Below are 20,174 nucleotides of genomic sequence, written 5' to 3' on the forward strand. Positions count from 1 at the left end.
TTGGTAAGCTGGCCCTTGCTTAAGAACTGACAACACAGCTGTGCTCTATTTTTTTGTTGAGACAGAACCTCTCTGTCACCCAGGCTGGAGGGCAGTGGCACCATCTCGGCTCACTGCAACCTGCGGCCTCCTGGGTTCAAGCGATTCTCCTGCTTCAGCCTCCCGAGTAGCTGGGATCACAGGCACGTACCACCATGCCTGGCTACTTTTTGTATTTTTAAGTAGATATGATACTTCACCATGTTGGCCAGGCTTGTTTCAAACTCCTGGCCTCAGGTGGTCCACCTGCCTCGGCCTCCCAAAGTGTTGGGATTACAGGCGTGAGCCACCATGCCTGGCCTCTCTTTTTTATCAGCCACAAATCCAGCAGCAGCCTGAGGATTCAGCTCATAAAATAGGCCGGGTGTCTTGGTGATCTCACATAACCAAGATGCCATCCCGTGGAGGACCACATCTCCCTGGATGCCCTCTAGTCTTGGTTTGGGCTGGCGTCAGAGCCTGTATACAGTATTTTGAATTTGTATGCCACTGGTTTGCATTGCTGGTTAAGAACTCTAGTGCTTTGCATAGCCCTGGTTTAGAATCATGTTACAGCAGTTCCTGGTGTAGAGGAAACTAGAAGACCCCGCAATCATTCCACTGCCCTGCCAAGGTACACCTCAGTACTCCCCTTCCCAACTGAGGTGGTGTGGGGCTAGCTCTTTCCAGAAGCATTGAAGTTTGGTTTCTGATGTGACTCAGAAGTTAGGAACCAGAAGCTACATCAAATAAGCTCTGAGTATCTGAGGAGCATTGTAGGAAAGGCTGTGCTCATCATGGCACTTAAGAGATGCTTAACAAAGGTTACCAAAGCCACAATTCATAACCACTTATCCGGTTTCAACTAGAGTATATTCATAACCTCAATAAAGTTTTACCTGCTCCCAAACTGAGTTGAATCATTCCACGTGCACTGTCTTCCCTCACCTCCATCGTATCCCCACCTGCAACTCCCTCCCTGCCTCTGCATGGAGCCAGCGGGAATGGGCTAGTGACAGAAGGAATTGTGGGGCATCTTGACATCGGCTTAAGGCTTTGTTAGAAACACCTGCCCTGCCGGGCGCGGTGGCTCAAGCCTGTAATCCCAGCACTTTGGGAGGCCGAGACGGGCGGATCACAAGGTCAGGAGATCAAGACCATCCTGGCTAACACGGTGAAACCCTGTCTCTACTAAAAACTACAAAAAACTAGCCGGGCGAGGTGGCAGCGCCTGTAGTCCCTGCTACTTGGGAGGCTGAGGCAGGAGAATGGCGGGAACCCGGGAGGCGGAGCTTGCAGTGAGCTGAGATCCGGCCACTGCACCCCAGCCTGGGCGACAGAGCGAGACTCCGTCTCCAAAAAAAAAAAAAAAAAAAAAAAAAAAAAAAACACCTGCCTTGCAGTGTTTGTGACTGGGACAGAGCTCAGTGCTTTAATGCACCTCACATCACCCCATTGATCACTTTGTCGCCTCAGTTCAGTAGTTTCTCCTAGATTCTTGTCCAAGTGACATGACAGGTGGAGGTGACAGTGCCTTTTCAGTCTACCTAGACTCTCCAGAGAGTCACTCCAGAATAGAAATTAGAGTATAGGTAGGCAGTCCAACCTCTGCCTTTAAAAAAAATTTTTTTTAGATGGAGTCTCGCTCTGTCACCCAGGCTAGAGTGCAGTGGCATGATCTTGGCTCACTGCAACCTCTGTCTCCTGGGTTCAAGCGGTTCTCCTGTCTTCGCCTCCCAAGTAGCTGGGATTACAGGCATCCGCCACCACATGTGGCTAATTTTTGTAGTTCTAGTAGGGACGGGATTTCGTCATGTTGACCAGGCTGGTCTCGAACTGACTTCAAGTGATCCACCTGCCTTGGCTTCCCAAAGTGCTAGGATTATAGGCATGAGCTACCGTGCCCGGCTGCCACTCTTTAAAGAAAGCAGTAATTTGCCCTCTTTAATGTGCCTCAGCCATACTCAAGTGGTCCACAGACCAGGAGCACGGCCGTCACCTGAGAGCCTGTTGGGAAATGCGCTCCTCAGAGTGTGAGAAGGCCAGACCTCTGAACCAGCATTTGCATCTGCCAAGACCCCAGGTGTCTCCCAGGTACATTCAAGCTCAGAACGCCTTTCCAACTGCTCCCTGATTAGAAAAATGCCTGAGAATTTAGGATTGCAAGCTCTTGGGCACCCCATCAAACCTACTGTGTCAAAGTCTTTGGTCCCAGCAATCAGGCAATTCTGATATAAAGTCTGAGAACCACAGCCTCTTTAGAACTCTTTCCAAAACTGCTAAGAATAACCTAGAATGCTTGTTAACATGCTGGACTCGCCCTCTTCCTCCTATACACACCCAAGCCCCTGGGAAATGGCTCAGTAGACGGAGGAAGGGGCCCTCCCCGCACTTGGCCACAGGCATCCAGAAGTTCCCATATGCAGACGTCAAACTCTTGTTCCCAACCATTGTCATTGTTTATGGTCCTAGATTCAGACGGGTCAGAGGCTCCTCTGAGGAAAACCTAAAATATTCCACCATTAGGTAGGATCCAAGTAGACTGTATGCCAGAGATGCTATAAAATTATATTAGAAGTGGGGGGTAGAGGGTAGTGTTGCTAGAGTTAGCAAACAGAAATACAAGATGGCCAACTACTTTTGAATTTTCGGATACGCAAGTTTTCTTGCTTTTTCTTTTTTTTGAGACAGTCTTACTGTCGCCCAGGCTGGAGTGCAATGGCGTGATCTCGGCTCACTGCAACCTCTGCCTCCTGGTTTCAAGCAATTCTTGTGCCTTGGCCTCCCGAGTAGCTGGGGCTACAGGCATGTTCCAAGCCTGGCTAATTTTGGTATTTTTAGTAGAGATGGGGGTTTCACCATGTTGGCCAGGCTGGTCTTGAACTCCTGACCTCAGGTCATCTGCCCCCCCCGGCCCCTCAAAGTGCTGGAATTACAGGCGTGAGCCACCGTGCCCAGCCATGCAAGCAATTTTTTTAGTCTAAACATGTCCCATGCAATATTTAGAGTGTAATTCTAAAAAATAAGGCTGTTGCCCGGGTACGGTGGTTCACACCTGTAATCCCTGCACTTTGGGAGGCTGAGGTGGGCGGATCACCTGAGGTCAGGAGTTTGAGACCAGCCTGACCAACATGGCAAAATCCCATCTCTACTAAAAATACAAAAATTAGCCAGGCGTGGTGGCATGTGCCTGTAGTCCCAGCTACTCTGGAGTCTGAGGCAGGAGAATCGCTTGAATCCAGGAGGCGGAGGTTACACTGAGCTGAGATTGTAACGTTTATCTGAAATTCAAGTTTAACTGAGCATCCTGTGTTTTATGTTTTTCTTTTCTCTTTTCTTATATAATGACAGTTGATATTTTACACTTATATTGAGACAGGGTCTTGCTCTGTCATCCAGGCTGGAGGGCAGTGGCACAAACACAGCTCATTGCAGCCTCAACCTCTTGGCCTCAAGCGATCCTCCTGCCTCAGCCCCAACACCCTCCAAGTAGCTGGGACCACAGTGTGAGCCACCACGCCCAGCATCCCGTATTTTATCTGGCAACCTTAGTAGAGAAGATACTTAGAAGGAAAACAAGTTTTCAAAGAGCTTCAGAATGCAATGAGAGCGAATACCTTTGTACAAGTCAGCGAGTAGAAACACGTACATAGCTTTACAGATAGAAAAAACCTGAAATCACCCAAACCACACAGCTCAGGAAGTGGTCCCACAAGTAATGACCGCGTCAGGAGAGATTTCCGCAGGCCCCACTCAACCAAAGCTCTTTCCAGCAGGTTGTTCAGTCTCACGTGAACTTTGGCAGAACTAAATCTTAGATTTCAACACGCAGATTTGTAACAACCTACCTTGAAATCTCAAACCAAGTTTTGAGGCTTTAATTCCTTGGAAAATACTGCTGCGTCTAGCTCAGTTGTCCCCAAGCTTTTTGGCACCAGGGACCAGTTTCATAAAGGCAATTTTCCCAAGGACAGAGGGAGGGGAATGGTTTGGGGATGGAACTGCCACCTCAGATCATCAGGGATTAGATTCTCATAAGGAGCATGCAGCCCGGATCCCACACACGCGCAGCCACGCAGCCCGGATCCCACACACGCAGCCACGCAGCCCGGATCCCTCACACGCGCAGCCACGCAGCCCGGATCCCCCACACGCGCAGCCACGCAGCCCGGATCCCCCACACGCGCAGCCACGCAGCCCGGATTCCTCACACGCGCAGCCACACAGGAGAATCTAATGCTGAGTGGAGCTCAGGTGGTCATGTTCACTTACCCGCCGCTCACCTCCTGCTGTGACGCCCGGTTCCTAACAGGTCACGGAACAGTAGGTTTAGTGCCAGTCCTAGGCCTGGCGGTTGGGGACCCCTGGTCTGGCTGTATTCCATCTGGCAAGTTATCTTGGCTGGTGACAAATGTGTCCAGGGCTAAGCCTCAAATGAACCAATTAACTGAGGTCTCCCTGGACCCAAACTAATTTTGGTGTCAGTGGTCACAGCAAAAGTGTGTTTACAACAATGCAAATCCAACATTGCGCTGGGAACAACTCAAATTCAATGATTAAGCCACCATCCACGAGGGGCTGCAGAAGAGTAGACTATATACTATGAGTTCCTGTAGCATTAATGGCTTCTAGAAAGTAATGAATGCCCTAGTACACCGATTCTCAACTCAAGGGTCCACAGGCCTCCTTGACGCACTGAGCGCCTCAGTGAGAGCACATCACAAGCTCTGCTGCACTAGGGTAGAGAGGAAGGTAAAACCCCAAGCAGCAGAAGTACTGTTCTGCTCCCAAGCCAATCACCTGAAGACAGCTTTTGCCTTTCTTAAGACTTGAATATATAAACTGGTAACTTTAAAAAAGAAAAATTGCTGGGGGAAAAAAATAACCTTAATTTTTTTTTTTTGTACAATTTTTTACAATTTTTTAAAGATGAAGTCTCACTCCGTCGCCCAGGCTGGACTGCAGTAGCGCGATCTCAGCTCATCACAAGCTCCGCCTCCCAGGTTCAAGCCATTCTCCTGCCTCAGCCTCCCCAGTAGCTGGGACTACAGGGGCCCGCCACCACACCCAGCTAATTTTTTTTTATTTTTAGTAGCGATAGGGTTTCACCATGTTACCCAGGATGGTCTCGATCTCCTGACCTCAAGTGATCCGCTGCCTCGGCCTCCCAACGTGCTGGGATTACAGGCATGAGCCACCACGCTGGGCCATCAACTCCATTCTTGAGCTCCATCTTTTCCACAGTCAGGCAGGCTTCCAAGTGAACTGAACTTGACAAATGCAGAGCAATTAAATTCTTTATTATAAAAATCTCAAAAATGTCCACCTTAACTGAAGGCCAATCTTCTGAAATGGGGTCAAAGGCAATCCTGCTGTTTCTCTCTGAAAGCTAAACTCCCTTACGGTAATAGGAGAACACCCAGAATTTTATCCCCAGCCTTTGTGTGCAAAAGGCAGTTTGCATTCTTAGGAAACACCTAAGTGTCACCTAAACCATAAATATTTCCATCTACTCCATTCAACCCAATTAAAGAAAACAAAACGATGAGAAAAATAGGAACTCAACAGAAAGAAATTTCACATCATTTTCTACTATTGTCAACATTCAAAGGTTGCTTCAAATTAAATACTTTTAATTATCATTCTAGCCAGGATCACACTAAATAGGATCTCACGACAGTCACATACGCAGCTATTTCACCTAAACTGTGGCACAGAATGCTCTGCCATGAGTCACAAGCAGCACAGTGATCATCACCCACAAGGACAGGTTGCTGGGGTGAAGCGCCCTTTGCTTTCATGTTTACATTCTTCTCAACTGCATCTCACTTTCCTAAAGGCCCCGGCCACACAGTTCTCTTAGGGATTAAAGTAGGAGGAAAAAAATAAAGAGAAGCCAACATCCATCCTTAAAGAAAAAAAGTAAATCCATTTTATGGTGAGCTTCACCACGGACAAATTTGGAATCAGTGTTCTCCAGTCTGAACAAAGTCTTCTGTGACCTGGGAGAGTGTGGTCAGGTACTGCCAGCTCAGGGCAGCCAAGAGCATGACAAACGACAGGTAGAGGGGGGAGTAGTGGCTTCGGGAGATCAGCTGACAGTTGGGAAGATTCTGCGTCCGGATGGTGGAGATGATCTGCCTTGTTTTACTAGAAGATGGGTCTGAGTCGGGGATTCTATGATAAATCTGTGAAAGACACGGGGAAAATGGTAAGTGCTATGTGCTTCACATTTTCCGTGGCTACTTACAACCCTCCACTGGTAGGTAGTTTATGCCTATTTTACCAGCGAGGAAAGGGAGGCTCAGAGAACATGAAGTAACTTACCCAAAGCCACCCCAATGATAAGGTGGGGATGTCAGCCCCAGCCTACTCATCGCAAAGCCTGTCTTCCTGAGCAAACGGGAAGCACAGGTGTGCATACTGCACCCCGGAGGCCCTCAAGAGCAGCGGCTGAGCCACACTGATCTTCCCATCCCCAGCACCTCACAGTGCCCTTCCAGGAGATAAGTAAGGTGAATAAATGAAGAGAAATCTTGGTTGTGACGGTCCCCGGTAATACAATTAGTGGCAAAACGTTTGAGTCCTTTGATGATCACTTCTAATATATAGGCATGACAGCACAGCCAGAAGCTGCAGTCACTGGTCTTCAGACGTGGCCTTACCTAAAACAGAGCCGCTAAGGCCAAAGGGACCGTCTAGATGCTTGGTTGCTAGCCCAAACCCCACTTTCCATTTACCTGAAAGCACACAGTAGGTTTTTGCAAACTCAATTATTCAGGTCTTAAAAACCTACCAGTCTCGGTCAAGGAGTTACATCTGCTTGTCAAGGACAGGTTGTGGCAGACTTTTCATCTACATGCCTGGCATATAGTTGAAGCAAAAGAAATACTTGAGGGGTTTGAGAAAGGGCCTCACTCTGCCCAGGTTGGAGTGCAGTGGTGCCATCTCAGCTCACTGCAACCTCCACCTCCTGAGTTGAAGCGATTCTCATGTCTCAGGCTCCCAAACAGCTGGGATTACAAGTGTGTGCACCACCACGCCTGGCTAAATTTTGTATTTTCAGTAGAGATGGGGTTTCACCATATTGGCCAGGCTTGTCTCGAACTCCGGACCTCAAGTGATCTGCCTGCCTCAGCCTCCCAAAGTGTTGGGATTACAGGTGTGAGCCACAGTGCCGGGCCGGATGATTAAATGACAGAGGCTCCTGTAAGTGCTTACTGGACTGAAATAAGCTCTTGTGCAATGCTGTGCTACAGGAGCTCCTCTGTGAGTCCATGTGGTACTTCCAGGTCTCAGCAGTTCTACTTACAACAACAGAATATGGAATCAGTTTGATAATCATTTAAAACTCTCATCTATGAACATCTAAACTCCCATTAAAGCAAAAACATCACTTGGCAAAAAACAAAAAAAGGCAGATTCTGATTTGACAGGTTTGGGTGGGGGCTGATGTCTAACGGGCTCCCAGGTGATCCCCAGCGGCTGCTGGCTGGGGACCATCCTTGAGCAGCAAGGCACCTGGGGTCCAAAGAGCCTGATGATGCTCTGACTTAACCACAGGAGGGCACAGAAAGTGTGCAGAGACACGAACAAGATTCTCCCTGCCAAGGAATCACTTTGGCAGAGAGGGGAACGGGGGTTTCTGGCCGTTTGGCTGAGCATTTATTTATATCCCAAAATAGCAGGTTGATCTTCTCCCCAACTGACAGGCGTCCAGGCTGGTTTAAAGTGGCGGCTGCTCCACGGTGGGGTGAGGGCCCTGCAGAGTGTGGCCACCTGCTTGGGAAGGCATGGGGCTGCACTCCCAAGTCCTCACTAAGCACTGGAGATGCATCAGGAGGTCCTCTGGCAAGCCCCTTTCAGGTGCATGCTCGCTACAACACTAAGTCCAGAGATCCTACAGAGTCAACATTTCCTCCTTTCTCACTGCAAAGGACAGACTCGGTCAGCGAGGAGAAACGGGATCAGTGCTCATATCTGGACACCAGCAGGAGGCCAGACGACTTGTGGCTTTTATACAACATGTTTTCATTTAAAACTTCACTTGTAAAATGTCCTTACTGCTGAAACTAAAACCATTAACAGGTTCTACGGCTTAAGACTTAGAAATCTTCAGAGATTTTTCCAAATCAAATCAACTTAAGTATTAATATTAACATTTCTCCCCAAATGCCTTGAGTTTTACTAGGGTAACTTTAAACAAAACAACTTGATGCCCTAAGCCAGAGGTCAGCAAACCTCTCATTCAAGGGTCAAAAATATTTTTAGCTTTACAAGTCATCCCCGTTGCAGCTCCTCAACTCGGCCGTTACCTTGCAAAAGCAGCCACAGAAGATATAGAAGCAAATGGGTGTGGCTGTATTCAGATAAACTTTATTCACAAAAACAGGGCTCGGCCAACTGTAGATTGTCCACCCTTACCCTCAAACTATGAATTACCACTAGGATTTAATTCCAGTAGTTAAGGAAAAATCAAATACATCTGAATTTTAATACAGTAATGGAATTGGCCACAAAATGTTTAAAAACTGGTTTCTCTCGGGCGAGGTGGCTCGTGCCTGTAATCCCAGCACTTTGGGAGGCCGAGACGGGCGGATCACAAGGTCAGGAGATCGAGACCATCCTGGCTAACGCGGTGAAACCCTGTCTCTACTAAAAGTACAAAAAAAAAAAAAAAATTAGGCGGGCGCGGTGGCGGGCGCCTGTAGTCCCAGCTACTCTGGAGGCTGAGGCAGGAGATTGGCGTAAACCCTGGAGGCGGAGCTTGCAGTGAGCTGAGATCCGGCCACTGCACTCCAGCCTGGGCGACAGAACGAGACTCTGTCTCAAAAAAAATTAATAAAAAAAATAAAAATAAAAACTGGTTTCTAAAACTAGTGATCAGAATAAAACTGCAAAACCGAAACACTCTGAACTTACTACATAAAATGTTTCTAATTTATATAAAATGAAGAAATGGTGCTTAATATGGCAGGATTCCATTTAGAAAGGGTAGTTGAACCCCTTAGAATTGGGGTTAACATCATGGATTCTGATGTCAGACAGACCTGGGTTCAAATGATCACTGCAGCCATGAGGCTGGGGCTCGAGTTTCCCTGAGATTACTCCTACCCACCTACTCGGTCACTACCCCAGGCACATAGCTCAAAATAAGTCCTGGCTACATGGCAAACTGGAGCGTCTCCTTGGTAGCAATTTTTTTGGTCAGTGGCTGAATACTTTCATCTAGTGACTATAAAATTTTAGGATTTTTAAAAGCGATTTGGCCTTCTCTTAGACGTCTACAGGCGCCTCTGACAGAAGTTTTGGACGTCAGCATTTCTATGGCAGACAGAAGGTAGGGAGGAAATATAAGGACAATATGCGACATGCAAGAGAAATCAGAAATAGCTATTTTGTATAATTCTATTTAGAGGAAAACACTGTTGCAAACCATATTCCTGTAAAGGCATAACAAGGGGACTAGAAGGATGTACAAAACCATGGACAATGGTAACCTCTGGGGAGGGAGCTCAGGCAAAGAAAAAATGATGAGGGGTGTGTATGTTTTCATAAAGTCTACAGTGTTTCAATCTCAACAAGACCACACCTGAGGATCACAGCATCATCCTGGGCCTCTGCTCACCAGATGCCAGTAGCAGCCGATTCCTGTCCTCTTGTGGGAGGGGAGCAAATGACCTCCATTGACAAACCGCTGCTCTAGGGTCTAGACATTACAGAGACTTCTGGTCTCTAAGAAGTAATTTCTTTTTTGAGACAAAGTCTCACTCTATCACCCAGGCTAGAGTGCAATGATGAGATAACACAGCTCACTGTAGCCTCGACCTCCCAGGCTCAAGTGATCCACCTGCCTCAGCCTCCTGAGGCAGCTGGGACCACAGGCGCGTACTACCATGATCAGCTAATTTTTAAATTATCTGTAGAAATGGGGTCTGGCTATGTCACCCAGGCTGGTCTTAAATTCCTGGCCTCAAGTGATCCTCCCACCTTGGTCTCCCAGAGTGCTGAGATTTCAGGAGTGAGATACGGTGCCTGGCCAGAAATAAATTTTCTGAACCTAGTCAGGTATTACAGATTTGACCTGAGAAGGTATGTTTTCTTTTTATAGCATGCTTTTGGTATTTGAAATGAAATTTTCCAAAGAAAATTTAGGAAATAATTGCAACTGGATGGCTTATCCTTGGCCTAAATTCCCTACTGTGATTTTTCAACTGAGGCCTGTGGCATAATGAAAGTACCCGACTGGGTGTCAGGACACATGGACGGGAGCCAGAGATCCACTCAATTGCGTACTGCATCAGCACAGACAAGCTTCAACCTCACATTCCTCACCATCAGCAAGAAGCTTGGTTGGCCTCCTGCATCATCTTGCAGCTCAAAATCTATGATTGTACTCAGGGGCTCCATCCTACAGTCTTGCTCCATTTATCTCCTCTCGCCAGGGTACTACACAGCAGTGAGCAATCTGCTCGACTCCTGTGCATAGATTTGTTTCCTAACAAAGGATATCAACTCCTGTCTCTTTAGGCCATAGGAGAGTGAGTTGTTAGGATCATATAATATCCAAACATGTTTAAACAGTGACATTACTAAATCATAAAAGTAGCTACAAATTATCCAAGTAGTTAAATAAAAACCCACCTCTTCCATATACTGATATATGATGGCTTTGACAGCTGGCATGTTGGTGGCATCCATCATCAGGGTCACCGCTTGCCCTTTCCGAATCTTCACTGCCCCTTTGAACACCTGCTGGTTATTGTAACAGGCAGCCAAAGTGGCAATGGCCATCACCTACAGAGAGCAAGAAGAGAGGGGAAAAAAGAAGAGATAGTGTTGTAAGCTATCATTATCACAAAAAGGTAAGAAAACCTTCTGTCGAATGGGCAATTGCTAACCACTAATGAACTAAGATGTAATTAATCAAGAAAAAATACCCACGAAGAAAGTATGCCAAGATTTTTACCTTCCCGACTACTGCCTTTCTCAACAACACACAGAATTAAGCAGTCTAAAACAATTCTACAGTTTAGCCACAAAAGTTCCATTTTATTTGGAAAAAGCAAACACAAGTAAATCCAACATTTTCCATGCTAGAGCAATGGATTATTAGATCTGAAATATCTATTTCAACATAATATACGGAAAGAAATTTCTGTTTTACTTGTTTTTCTATTTTCCTACAACAAACATAATCATTACATATTTAAAACTAATGCCAGGGGAGAACAACAGAAGGGGATTAATTTCCTGTGCTCATAGATAAACTATTTCTAGGTAAATTGAAACATGAGACAAGGATATAGATTTTACTTTCAACCACCATTCCAAGTTGGTCATTAGAACAAGATCAAACCAAGTTCCCAAATCAGTTAAACGCTATTTTTGCAGTAGTATCTGAAATACTTGGTAAAGGCAACTAAAAAGTGTAAGGTCCTAGCATACTGAGGGACTAGGTCTACAGGACCAGGTTCTTGTTATCCTGGGTCTAGGAAAAGGACAGCAATAATCACATACGTAATGAAGACTTTTTAATGATAACAGCCTCACCCATGTTTTACCCAGCACTCCTCATAAATCTAGGCCAAAGCCCTTGACTTAGCTGAGGATAAGAACCTAACTAGTTTAGAACAGCTGTGGAAAAGAGTAAATCCAGAAAGAAGGTTCTGAAAAGGAGCAGGCCTAACCTCAAGGCTGAGATGAGTTTGGTGGCTGGAAGCAAAGCGGGGTGCTATGAAACCCCCAGCACAATCAATTGGAGCCATCATCTTTTTAAGGAATCATATCCTTGAATACAGCACAGCAAAATCCACCCTTACGCCCACCCCACTCCCTTTAGCCCCATATCCACCCAGAGGAGTCCCATTCCCTACCTGCGGAATAGCACAGAAGTTAAACACACTCTGGTTTCTGAGTCTCGAAAGGTAGGTGATGACATCTGGGATGTGGTGCAGTGCATTGGTTATAAGTTCATTCAGGCACTGCACGGCCAAGTCAATATTCTCCGGCTTGGCAAAATCCCCTAACTTCTTAACATACCTGCTCCAAACCTAGACAGATGAGAAGATTAAGGAACAGGTCAGCATGTGCATAGGGGAGAATTTACAAATAATATTAAAGGATCTTTGTGCGTAAGAACTATGACACAGGCTGGGCGTGGTGGTTCACGCCTGTAATCCCAGCACTTTGGGAGGCTGAGGAGGGTGGATCATGAGGTCAGGAGTTCAAGACCAGGCTGGCCAAGGTGGTGAAACCCTGCCTCTACTAAAAATACAAAAATTTGCTGGGTGCGGTGGCAAAAAAAAAATAAAACAATGATATACAGTAAAGTCTCTCTTAGCTGCACACTCATCTCTCACCAAGATCAAGTTTGTTTTAAGCTCCATGCAATAGCTATTTCTGACTACCAGTAAGGGTCCATTTGCAACCTAGAAGTGAGTTAAGTATTGGAGAGCATGTCCTTAGGGACAATTAGTGCGACGCTGCACTACTTGGACGAATTCAGTCTAAAGAGGCTCCTGTTAGAGCTGTCAGTCTACTTCTGAAAAAAAAACCCGATATACAAAAATGTTATAATTGTACTGTAGACTAAACACTAAACGTTCTCAAGATGGCCAGGCCTCTAAATAATGACTAATATTATATTCCTACTCTGGTAAGAATGCTGCTGAAAGCCATACCTGGGAAACGAGCTGAGTCTATCCTCTAAGTGTATTACCTCCCTGGATCCTGATAATTAGAAAGTAAAATAAAACCCTCAGTTCTAACAGTGGGATTCGGCTTGATGATTTTTAATGATATTATTTAGAGGATTCTCTGAAGCTAGCAAAAGTTCTGGAAAGATAGCGTTGACGGTTATATAAAATCATTAATGTACACTTAATGCCACTGAATGATACACTTAAAAATAGTTAAAATGGCAAATTCTCTATTATGTACATTATAAATAAGAAAATGTTAAGTATATATACATACAGTTAAAAAGAGATAACAAGAAGTGTTGGTGAGGATGTGGAGAAACTGGAACTCTCACACTGCCGACGGGAATGTAAAATGGTGGGGCCACCTTGGAAAAGAGTCTGGCAGCTCCTCACAAGGTTCGAGCTGCTGTATGAACCAGCCATTCCATTTCTCAGTATAGACCCAAGAAAAAGGAAAACACACATCCACACAAAACCTTATATGCAAATGTACACAGTACTATTCACCATAGCCAAAAAAATGGAAAGAACCCAAATATCCTTCAACTGATGAATGGATAGATGTGGTCTGTCCACACAGTGGAATAATACTGGGCAATAAAAAGGAATAAAGCACTGATGCAATGCCCCAGCATGGAAGAGCCCTGAAAACACACTAGCAAGCCAGGCGCAGTGGCTCAAGTCTGTAATCCCAGCACTTTGGGAGGCTGAGACGGGCGGATCATGAGGTCAGGAGATCGAGACCATCCTGGCTAACCTGGTGAAACCCCGTCTCTGCTAAAAACTACAAAAAACTAGCCGGGCGAGGTGGCGGCGCCTGCAGTCCCAGCTACCCGGGAGGCTGAGGCAGGAGAATGGCGTGAACCCGGGAGGCGGAGCTTGCAGTGAGCTGAGATCCGGCCACTGCACTCCAGCCTGGGCGACAGAGCGAGACTCCATCTCAAAGAAACAAAAAAAAAAAAAAAAAAAAAACACACTAGCAAAAGAAGCCAATCACCTAGGACCACATTTGGCATGATTCAACTACTATGAAATGTCCAGAACCTTTATTAAGCATTCTGTGCTAGAAGTTCATCTCATTTTATTCACACCACCACACTGCGGTAGAAATAATTCTATTTTACAGATAAAGGAAGTGAATGAGAAGAGCAGGGCTCTGCGCCTGTGTGTGCAGGATGGTGTGGCTCATGCTCATGAATCACATGCCTGTGGCTGATGTTCTGTCTGGGAGACAATGGAACAGTGGTCAGGTGCTGGCCGAGCAGCCAGGAGACTGAGACCCTACTTCCAAGGCAGCCACTGCCTCGCTGTGCATCCCCAGACAAACCCCTTCCCTTCTTGGAGCCCTGTTGTCAGTAAAAGATGGGTAGACAAGAGTGGCTTCTCAACCCTGGCTGCACACAAGTCACCTAGGAAACTTAAAAGGCCGTGGCCGAGCTCTGGGTAGTGTTGTTGTTTCTGTTTTTTTTTTTAGAGACAAGGGTCTTGCTCTGTCACCCAGGCTGCTGGAATGCAGTGGTGTGATCATGGTTCACTGCAGCCTTGAACTCCTGGGCTCAGGAAATCCTCCTGCCTCAGTATCTCAAGGAGCTAGAACTATACGGGCATGCCACCATGCCCAGCTAATTTTTAAATTTTTTTTTTTTTTTAATGGAGTCTCGCTCTGTCACCCAGGCTGGAGTGCAGTGGTGCGATCTCAGCTCACTGCAACCTCTGCCTCCTGGGTTTGAGCGATTCTCCTGCATCAGCCTCCCAAGTAGCTGGCACTCCAGGCATATGCCACCACGCTTGGCTAATTTTTGTAATTTTAGTAGAGATAGAGTTTTGCCATCTTGGCCAGCCTGGTCTCAAGCGCCTGAACTCAAGTGATCCACTCACCTGGGCCTCTCAAACTGCTGGCATTATAGGCGGGCAGTCACTGTGCCTGGCCAATTTTTACTTTTTTTTTTTTTTTAATTTTATAAAGACAGGGTCTCACTACGTTGTCCAGGCTGTTCTTGATATCCTGGCTTCAGTGATGTTCCCGCCTTGGCCTCCCAGTGTGGAGATTACAGGCGTGAGCCACCGCACCCGGCCCCCAGGGTAGTTTAAACGTGAATTTTTCTTAGGAGTAAGACTCAGCATCTTTTCAGATTTTTAATAATCATCTGTATGTCTCTTCCTGTGAACAATCTGTTCTTATCTCCTTGCCCATTTTTCTATGGGGCAGTTGGTCTTTTTCTTAACTTTTAGAAGTTCTTTTTATATTAGGAATATGAACCCTTTATCTGCTCTGTGAGTTGCAAATATTGTTTCCCCCTTTGTCACTTATTTTTCTTGAGATGGTCTCATTCTGCCACCTAGGCTGGAGTGCAGTGGTGTGATCATAACTCACTACAACCCTGAGCTCCTGGGCTCAAGGGACCCTTGTGCCTCAGCCTCCTGAATAGCTAGGAATACAGGTACATGCCACCATGCCCAGCTAATTTTTTAAATTTAGTTTTTTCTACTTTCTTTAATTTTTATTTTTGCTCTCTTTCAGCAGAATCATTTTCAAACAATTTTTGGTAGAGATGGTGTCTTGCTGTGTTGCTCAGGCTGGTCTTGAACTCCTGGCCTCAGCACTGGGATTACAAGTATGAGACGCCTCACTCATCTTTTTAAAAATTTAAAGTACTTGGCTGCAGGAAACAATTTTATGGAAAGCAAAAGGTAAATGCTGGAATAAATTCAGGAAACAGTCATAAAATTTTCTAGTTTCTTTCTGAACAAAATCAGTATCAAAATCTTTCCGTTCCCTGTCTATGTTTTAATTAAGTTAAAGATCGACGCTTGTCTCTTATTACAGACATCTGGAGTGTTTTGTCTACCTGGCATCCCTTTCCCCTTCTTGCGGCAGAATTCTTTCTTTGGGGGAAATCCATTCTGTGTGTACTGTGTAGACATAATCCAGGTGAGGCTGGAGAACTCAGTTGCATAGCAACTGATTCAGGGCTGGGCAGAAGAACCAAGCCCTTCCTCTTTTTTTGAGATGGAGTCTCACTCTGTCGCCCAGGCTGGAGTGCAGTGGTGTGATCTGAGCTCACTGCAATCTCTGCTTCCTGGCGACTCTCCTGCCTCAGCCTCCCGGGTAGCTGGGATTATAGGTTTACACCACCACACCTGGCTAATTTTTGTATTTTTTAGTAAAGACGGGGTTTCACCATGTGGGCCAGGCTGGTCTCGAATTGCTGACCTCAGGTGATCCGCCCACCTCAGCCTCCTAAAGTGTTGGGATTACAGGCATGAGCCACCGCACTGGGCCGAACAAAGCCCTTCCTAAGAACTTTTTGTTAAGCTAGTGCGCATGGGTTATCATCATATCCACCACCTGGAGAAAGACGGTCTGAAAGAAAGCAAAGACAGCAAGGCTTGAATACACTGATTACAACGTGTAAATCCTGGGATTCGGCCAGTCTATCTGAAGCAAGCTCATCTCAAACTATCCGATTTTCCACATCCTCTTACGCTGCCTGGGGTAGGTCTGACTTGTGTTTCTGTCACTCCCAATCTCAAGAGTTAAATGATTTTTCAGAGAATGTCTAAAATTTTTTTCCCCCAAACTACCCTGAATCTGTTACCTCTTGAGGCCAAAACTCTCTTCCTTCTTGCTGGTCTTCCAGATAGTCACGAATGATGTTTGTTTTCTGCAGAAACAGGCCCATAGAGTTGGCGCGTTCCGTATCTTCACCAACTAAGGGGTCTTCGAACTCTGAAGCCGAGAAGAGACGGGAAAGGCCAATTCCTACCAACCCAGCGACATAGTGGCAGTACTGCAAGAGATGATTTTTGAAGTACTTTAATAATGGAATTTTTATTAAAAGGGACACACTAGAGATCATTAGCTCCAAAAAAGCAGGTTCAAAACAGAATGGGTAAGAATGCATTTTGATTTTAAAACACAAATATACATACCAGAATTTTAAAAAAAACATCCAAGAAGGATGTGCTCATAAGATTTAACAGCGGTCTCTGGCTGATCGGAATCTGATGTTTTTATTTTTTACCTTATTTTCTAAATTTCTACAATGCACATGTACTGCTACTATAATAAAAGGCTATTGAAAAAAACTAGTCTAGTAAACATTTTTTACTTTATTTTATTATTTTTTTTCAGAGATAGAGTCTCATATGTTGCCCACGTTAGACTCAAACTCCTGGGCTCAAGCAGTCTTTCTGCCACAGCTTCCCAAATAGCTGGGATTGTAGGCAAACACCACTGTGTCTAGCCTTACCTTACGATAAACTTTTTTTTTTTTTTTTTTTTAGATCAAGTCTCACTTTGTCACCTGGGCTGGAGTGCAGTGGCACAATCTCAACTCACTGCAACCTCTGCCTCCTAGGTTCAAGTGATTCTCCTGCCTCAGCCTCCTGAGTAGCTGGGATTTATAGGCGCCCACCACCACGTCCAGCGAATTTTTGTATTTTTAGTAGAGATGGGGTTTCACCATGTTGGCCATGCTGGTCTTGAACTCCTGACCTCAACTGATCTGCCCGCCTTGGCCTCCCAAAGTGCTAGGATTACAGGCCCAAACCACCACACCTGGCTTAGCTTTACAATAAACTTTTTGATACATAAAATTGTGAGAGAAGGCAACGATGAAAGATGGAATATTCTGGCTAACAGAAACTAAGACAATACTAAGTATAGTTGAATCTTTTTTTGACCAACCTGAAAACATTTGAAGATCTGCAGGCCCTCAGAATCACCATTATATGAAAGAACAAATAACTATCATATGTTCTTGACACTGTTTTAAGAACTTCGCATATTCAATCCTCACAAACATTTATCAGGTACATAGCGCTATGATCTCCATTTCAGATGAGGAAACTGAGGCACAAAGTTAATTAACTTGCCCAACATTGCCCATCTGAGAAAAAAAAAATTAGCCAGGCACGGTGGCACATGCCAGTGGTCCCAGTTACTCAGGAGGCTGAAGTAGGAGGATCACTTGAACCCAGGAAGGTGGGGCTGCCATGTCTGTGGCAGGGGCTAAGGGTTCAAAACTAGGTAGTCTGACTTAAGTGCCAGGCTTTAACAACTTTGCTAAAACGTCCCCCCCGCCCCTGCCTTTTTTTTTTTTTTTTTGAGGCGGAGTCTCGCTCTGCCGCCCAGGCTGGAGTGCAGTGGCCAGATCTCAGCTCACTGCAAGCTCCGCCTCCCGGGTTCACGCCATTCTCCTGCCTCAGCCTTCCTAGTAGCTGGGACTACAGGTGACTGCCACGTCGCCCGGCTAGTTTTTTGTATTTTTAGTAGAGACGGGGTTTCACTGTGTTAGCCAGGATGGTCTCGATCTCCTGACCTCGTGATCCGCCCGTCTCGGCCTCCCAAAGTGCTGGGATTACAGGCTTGAGCCACCGCGCCCGGCCCCCCCCTTTTTTTCAATTTTTCTTTTAGGGATAGCGTAACTTTCCCTCTCTCAAAAGAGATTTCAGTAAAGGCAAGTCTTAATTGTCAAATACTTTTTTTCCAAGACACCAATTTGTTATAAGCTATCCTCCTCTGAAAAGGGTATCCTAAGACAACTTAACACAACATTCACATACAATAATTGTCTATTAGTTAACTTAAGAAGAGAAAAGTAAAGAAGGTAAGCTCTGGAGTGTCATTAGGAAGGGTAAAAGTTAGGCAATGACCAAAGTTCACACTTGTAATCCCAGAATTTTGGGAGGCTGTGGAGAGGGCATTGCTTGAGCCCAGGAGTTTCAGACCAAGCCTGGCCAACAAAGCAAGACCCTATCTCTGTAAAAAACTTTAAAAGGCTGACTGTGGTGGCTCACACCTGGGGGGCCAAGGCAGGTGGATCGCTTGAGTCCTCCAGGAGCTCAAGACCAGCCTGGGCAACATGATGAAAACCTGTCTCTACCAAAAAATTACAAAAATTAGCCAGGTGTGGTGGTGTGCACCGATAGTCCCAGCTAATCGGGAGGCGGAGGTGAGAGGACTGCTTGAGCACAGAAGGTCGAGGCTTCCGTCAGCCTTGATCATGCCACTGCACTCCAGCCTGAGCGACAGAGCAAGACCCTGTCTCAAAAACAACAAAAATTAAAATAGATTAGCCAGGCACAGTAGCAACATGCCTGTGGTCCCAGTTACTCACGAGGCTGAGGCAAGGAAGACTGCTTGTGCCTGGGAAGTCAAGGCTGCCTTGTTTGTGCCACTGGATTCCAGTTTAGGTGACAGAGTGAGACCCTGTCTCAAAAAAAACAAAAGTCGCCTCTGATTGAAAGCAATGCAAGGCCAGAGACGAATCGGGGCACAATGAACAGGCAAAGAGAAAGCACTTGAAATTTGTTCTAGGAGAAAAGTAACGTGAAAAAAGGAACATTTTGCTGAAATTACATGTAAATAAATTAGCTTTGGGCAGCTATACAAAATCTTAAAAAGAATTACTAGAAATTTAAAAAAATCATTAGTATATCTATAGTACTATCCAAAAATATATTTTAAGATTATAGTTCTTTTGGTAGAAATACTTCTAAAATGGAGATGTACATAATTCATCTTCCTCCAAAGTTGAAGAAAAAAAAACTCCTTAAAATATTTGGCTGGGTGCAGTAGTAGCTCATGCCTGTAATCCCAACATTTGGGAGGCTGGAGTGGGAGGACTATTCGATGCCAGGAGTTTGAGACTAGCCTGGGCAACATGGCAAAACCCTCTCTCTACAAAAAAAAAAAAAAAAAAAAAAAATACAAAAATTAGCTTGGTATGGTGGCATGCACCTGTAGTTACAGCTACTCAGGAGGCTGAGGTGGGAGGATCATTTGAGCCCAGGAGGTTGAGGCTGCAGTGAGCTGTGATCACACCACTACACACCAACCTGGATGACAGAGCAAGACCCTGTCTCAAAAAAATTCAGTTTTATCTGATCAGAACTTCTATTCAACAACCTACAATTAAGTTTCCTGAATAAATCTGCACAACAGAAAATGAAGTTACTATCATAACCAGTGCTGGTTCTTGGCCAGAAGTTTTAACTTCAACTTTATTTTCTTTCAGATGGGGTCTTGCTCTGTCACCCAGGTTGGAGTGCAGTGGCGCAATCATGGCTCACTGCAACCTTGAACTCTCAGGCTCAAGCGATCCTCCCACACGTCAGCCTCCAGAGTAGCTGTGACCACAGGCACATGCCACCAATGCCCTACTAATTTTTTAATTTTTTGAGAGATGGGGTCTCGCTATGTTGCTTAGGCTTGTGTCCAACTCCTAGGCTCAAATGATCCTCTCACCTTAGCTTCCCAAAGGGCTGAGATTACAGGTAACCCACAGTGCCTGGCTAACCTCACCTTAAATGCAGAAATTGATTTCTGGCACTCATTATATGCTGTTAACTTGGGAAGCACAAACCAGCAGTTCCAAAGATATTGCTGTCATGTTTTGAGGTTTGAAAAATTAAGAGGCCCAAGACCTTAGACCCACTAACTTGGTG

At 45.5% G+C, this 20,174-nt stretch overlaps 1 protein-coding gene across 2 annotated transcripts in view; it reads right to left on the minus strand.

Annotated features, from left to right (window-relative positions):
- Window positions 1–5,297: 5,297 nt before the first annotated feature.
- Window positions 5,298–20,174, minus strand: part of FDFT1 (farnesyl-diphosphate farnesyltransferase 1) — a 35,237-nt gene continuing 20,360 nt past the window's right edge. For both annotated transcript variants that reach the window (XM_010384590.2, XM_010384589.2), the window contains 4 exons: window positions 16,322–16,513; window positions 11,895–12,071; window positions 10,663–10,815; window positions 5,298–6,206 (listed from right to left, as the gene is read on the minus strand). In XM_010384590.2, coding sequence (XP_010382892.1) covers window positions 5,985–6,206; window positions 10,663–10,815; window positions 11,895–12,071; window positions 16,322–16,513 — 744 coding nt within the window. In that variant the 3' untranslated portion in view covers window positions 5,298–5,984. The remainder of the gene's footprint in view (window positions 6,207–10,662; window positions 10,816–11,894; window positions 12,072–16,321; window positions 16,514–20,174) is intronic.

The sequence above is a fragment of the Rhinopithecus roxellana genome, chromosome 9 (assembly GCF_007565055.1).
Source record: "Rhinopithecus roxellana isolate Shanxi Qingling chromosome 9, ASM756505v1, whole genome shotgun sequence".
NCBI classification, from domain to species: Eukaryota; Metazoa; Chordata; class Mammalia; order Primates; family Cercopithecidae; genus Rhinopithecus; species Rhinopithecus roxellana.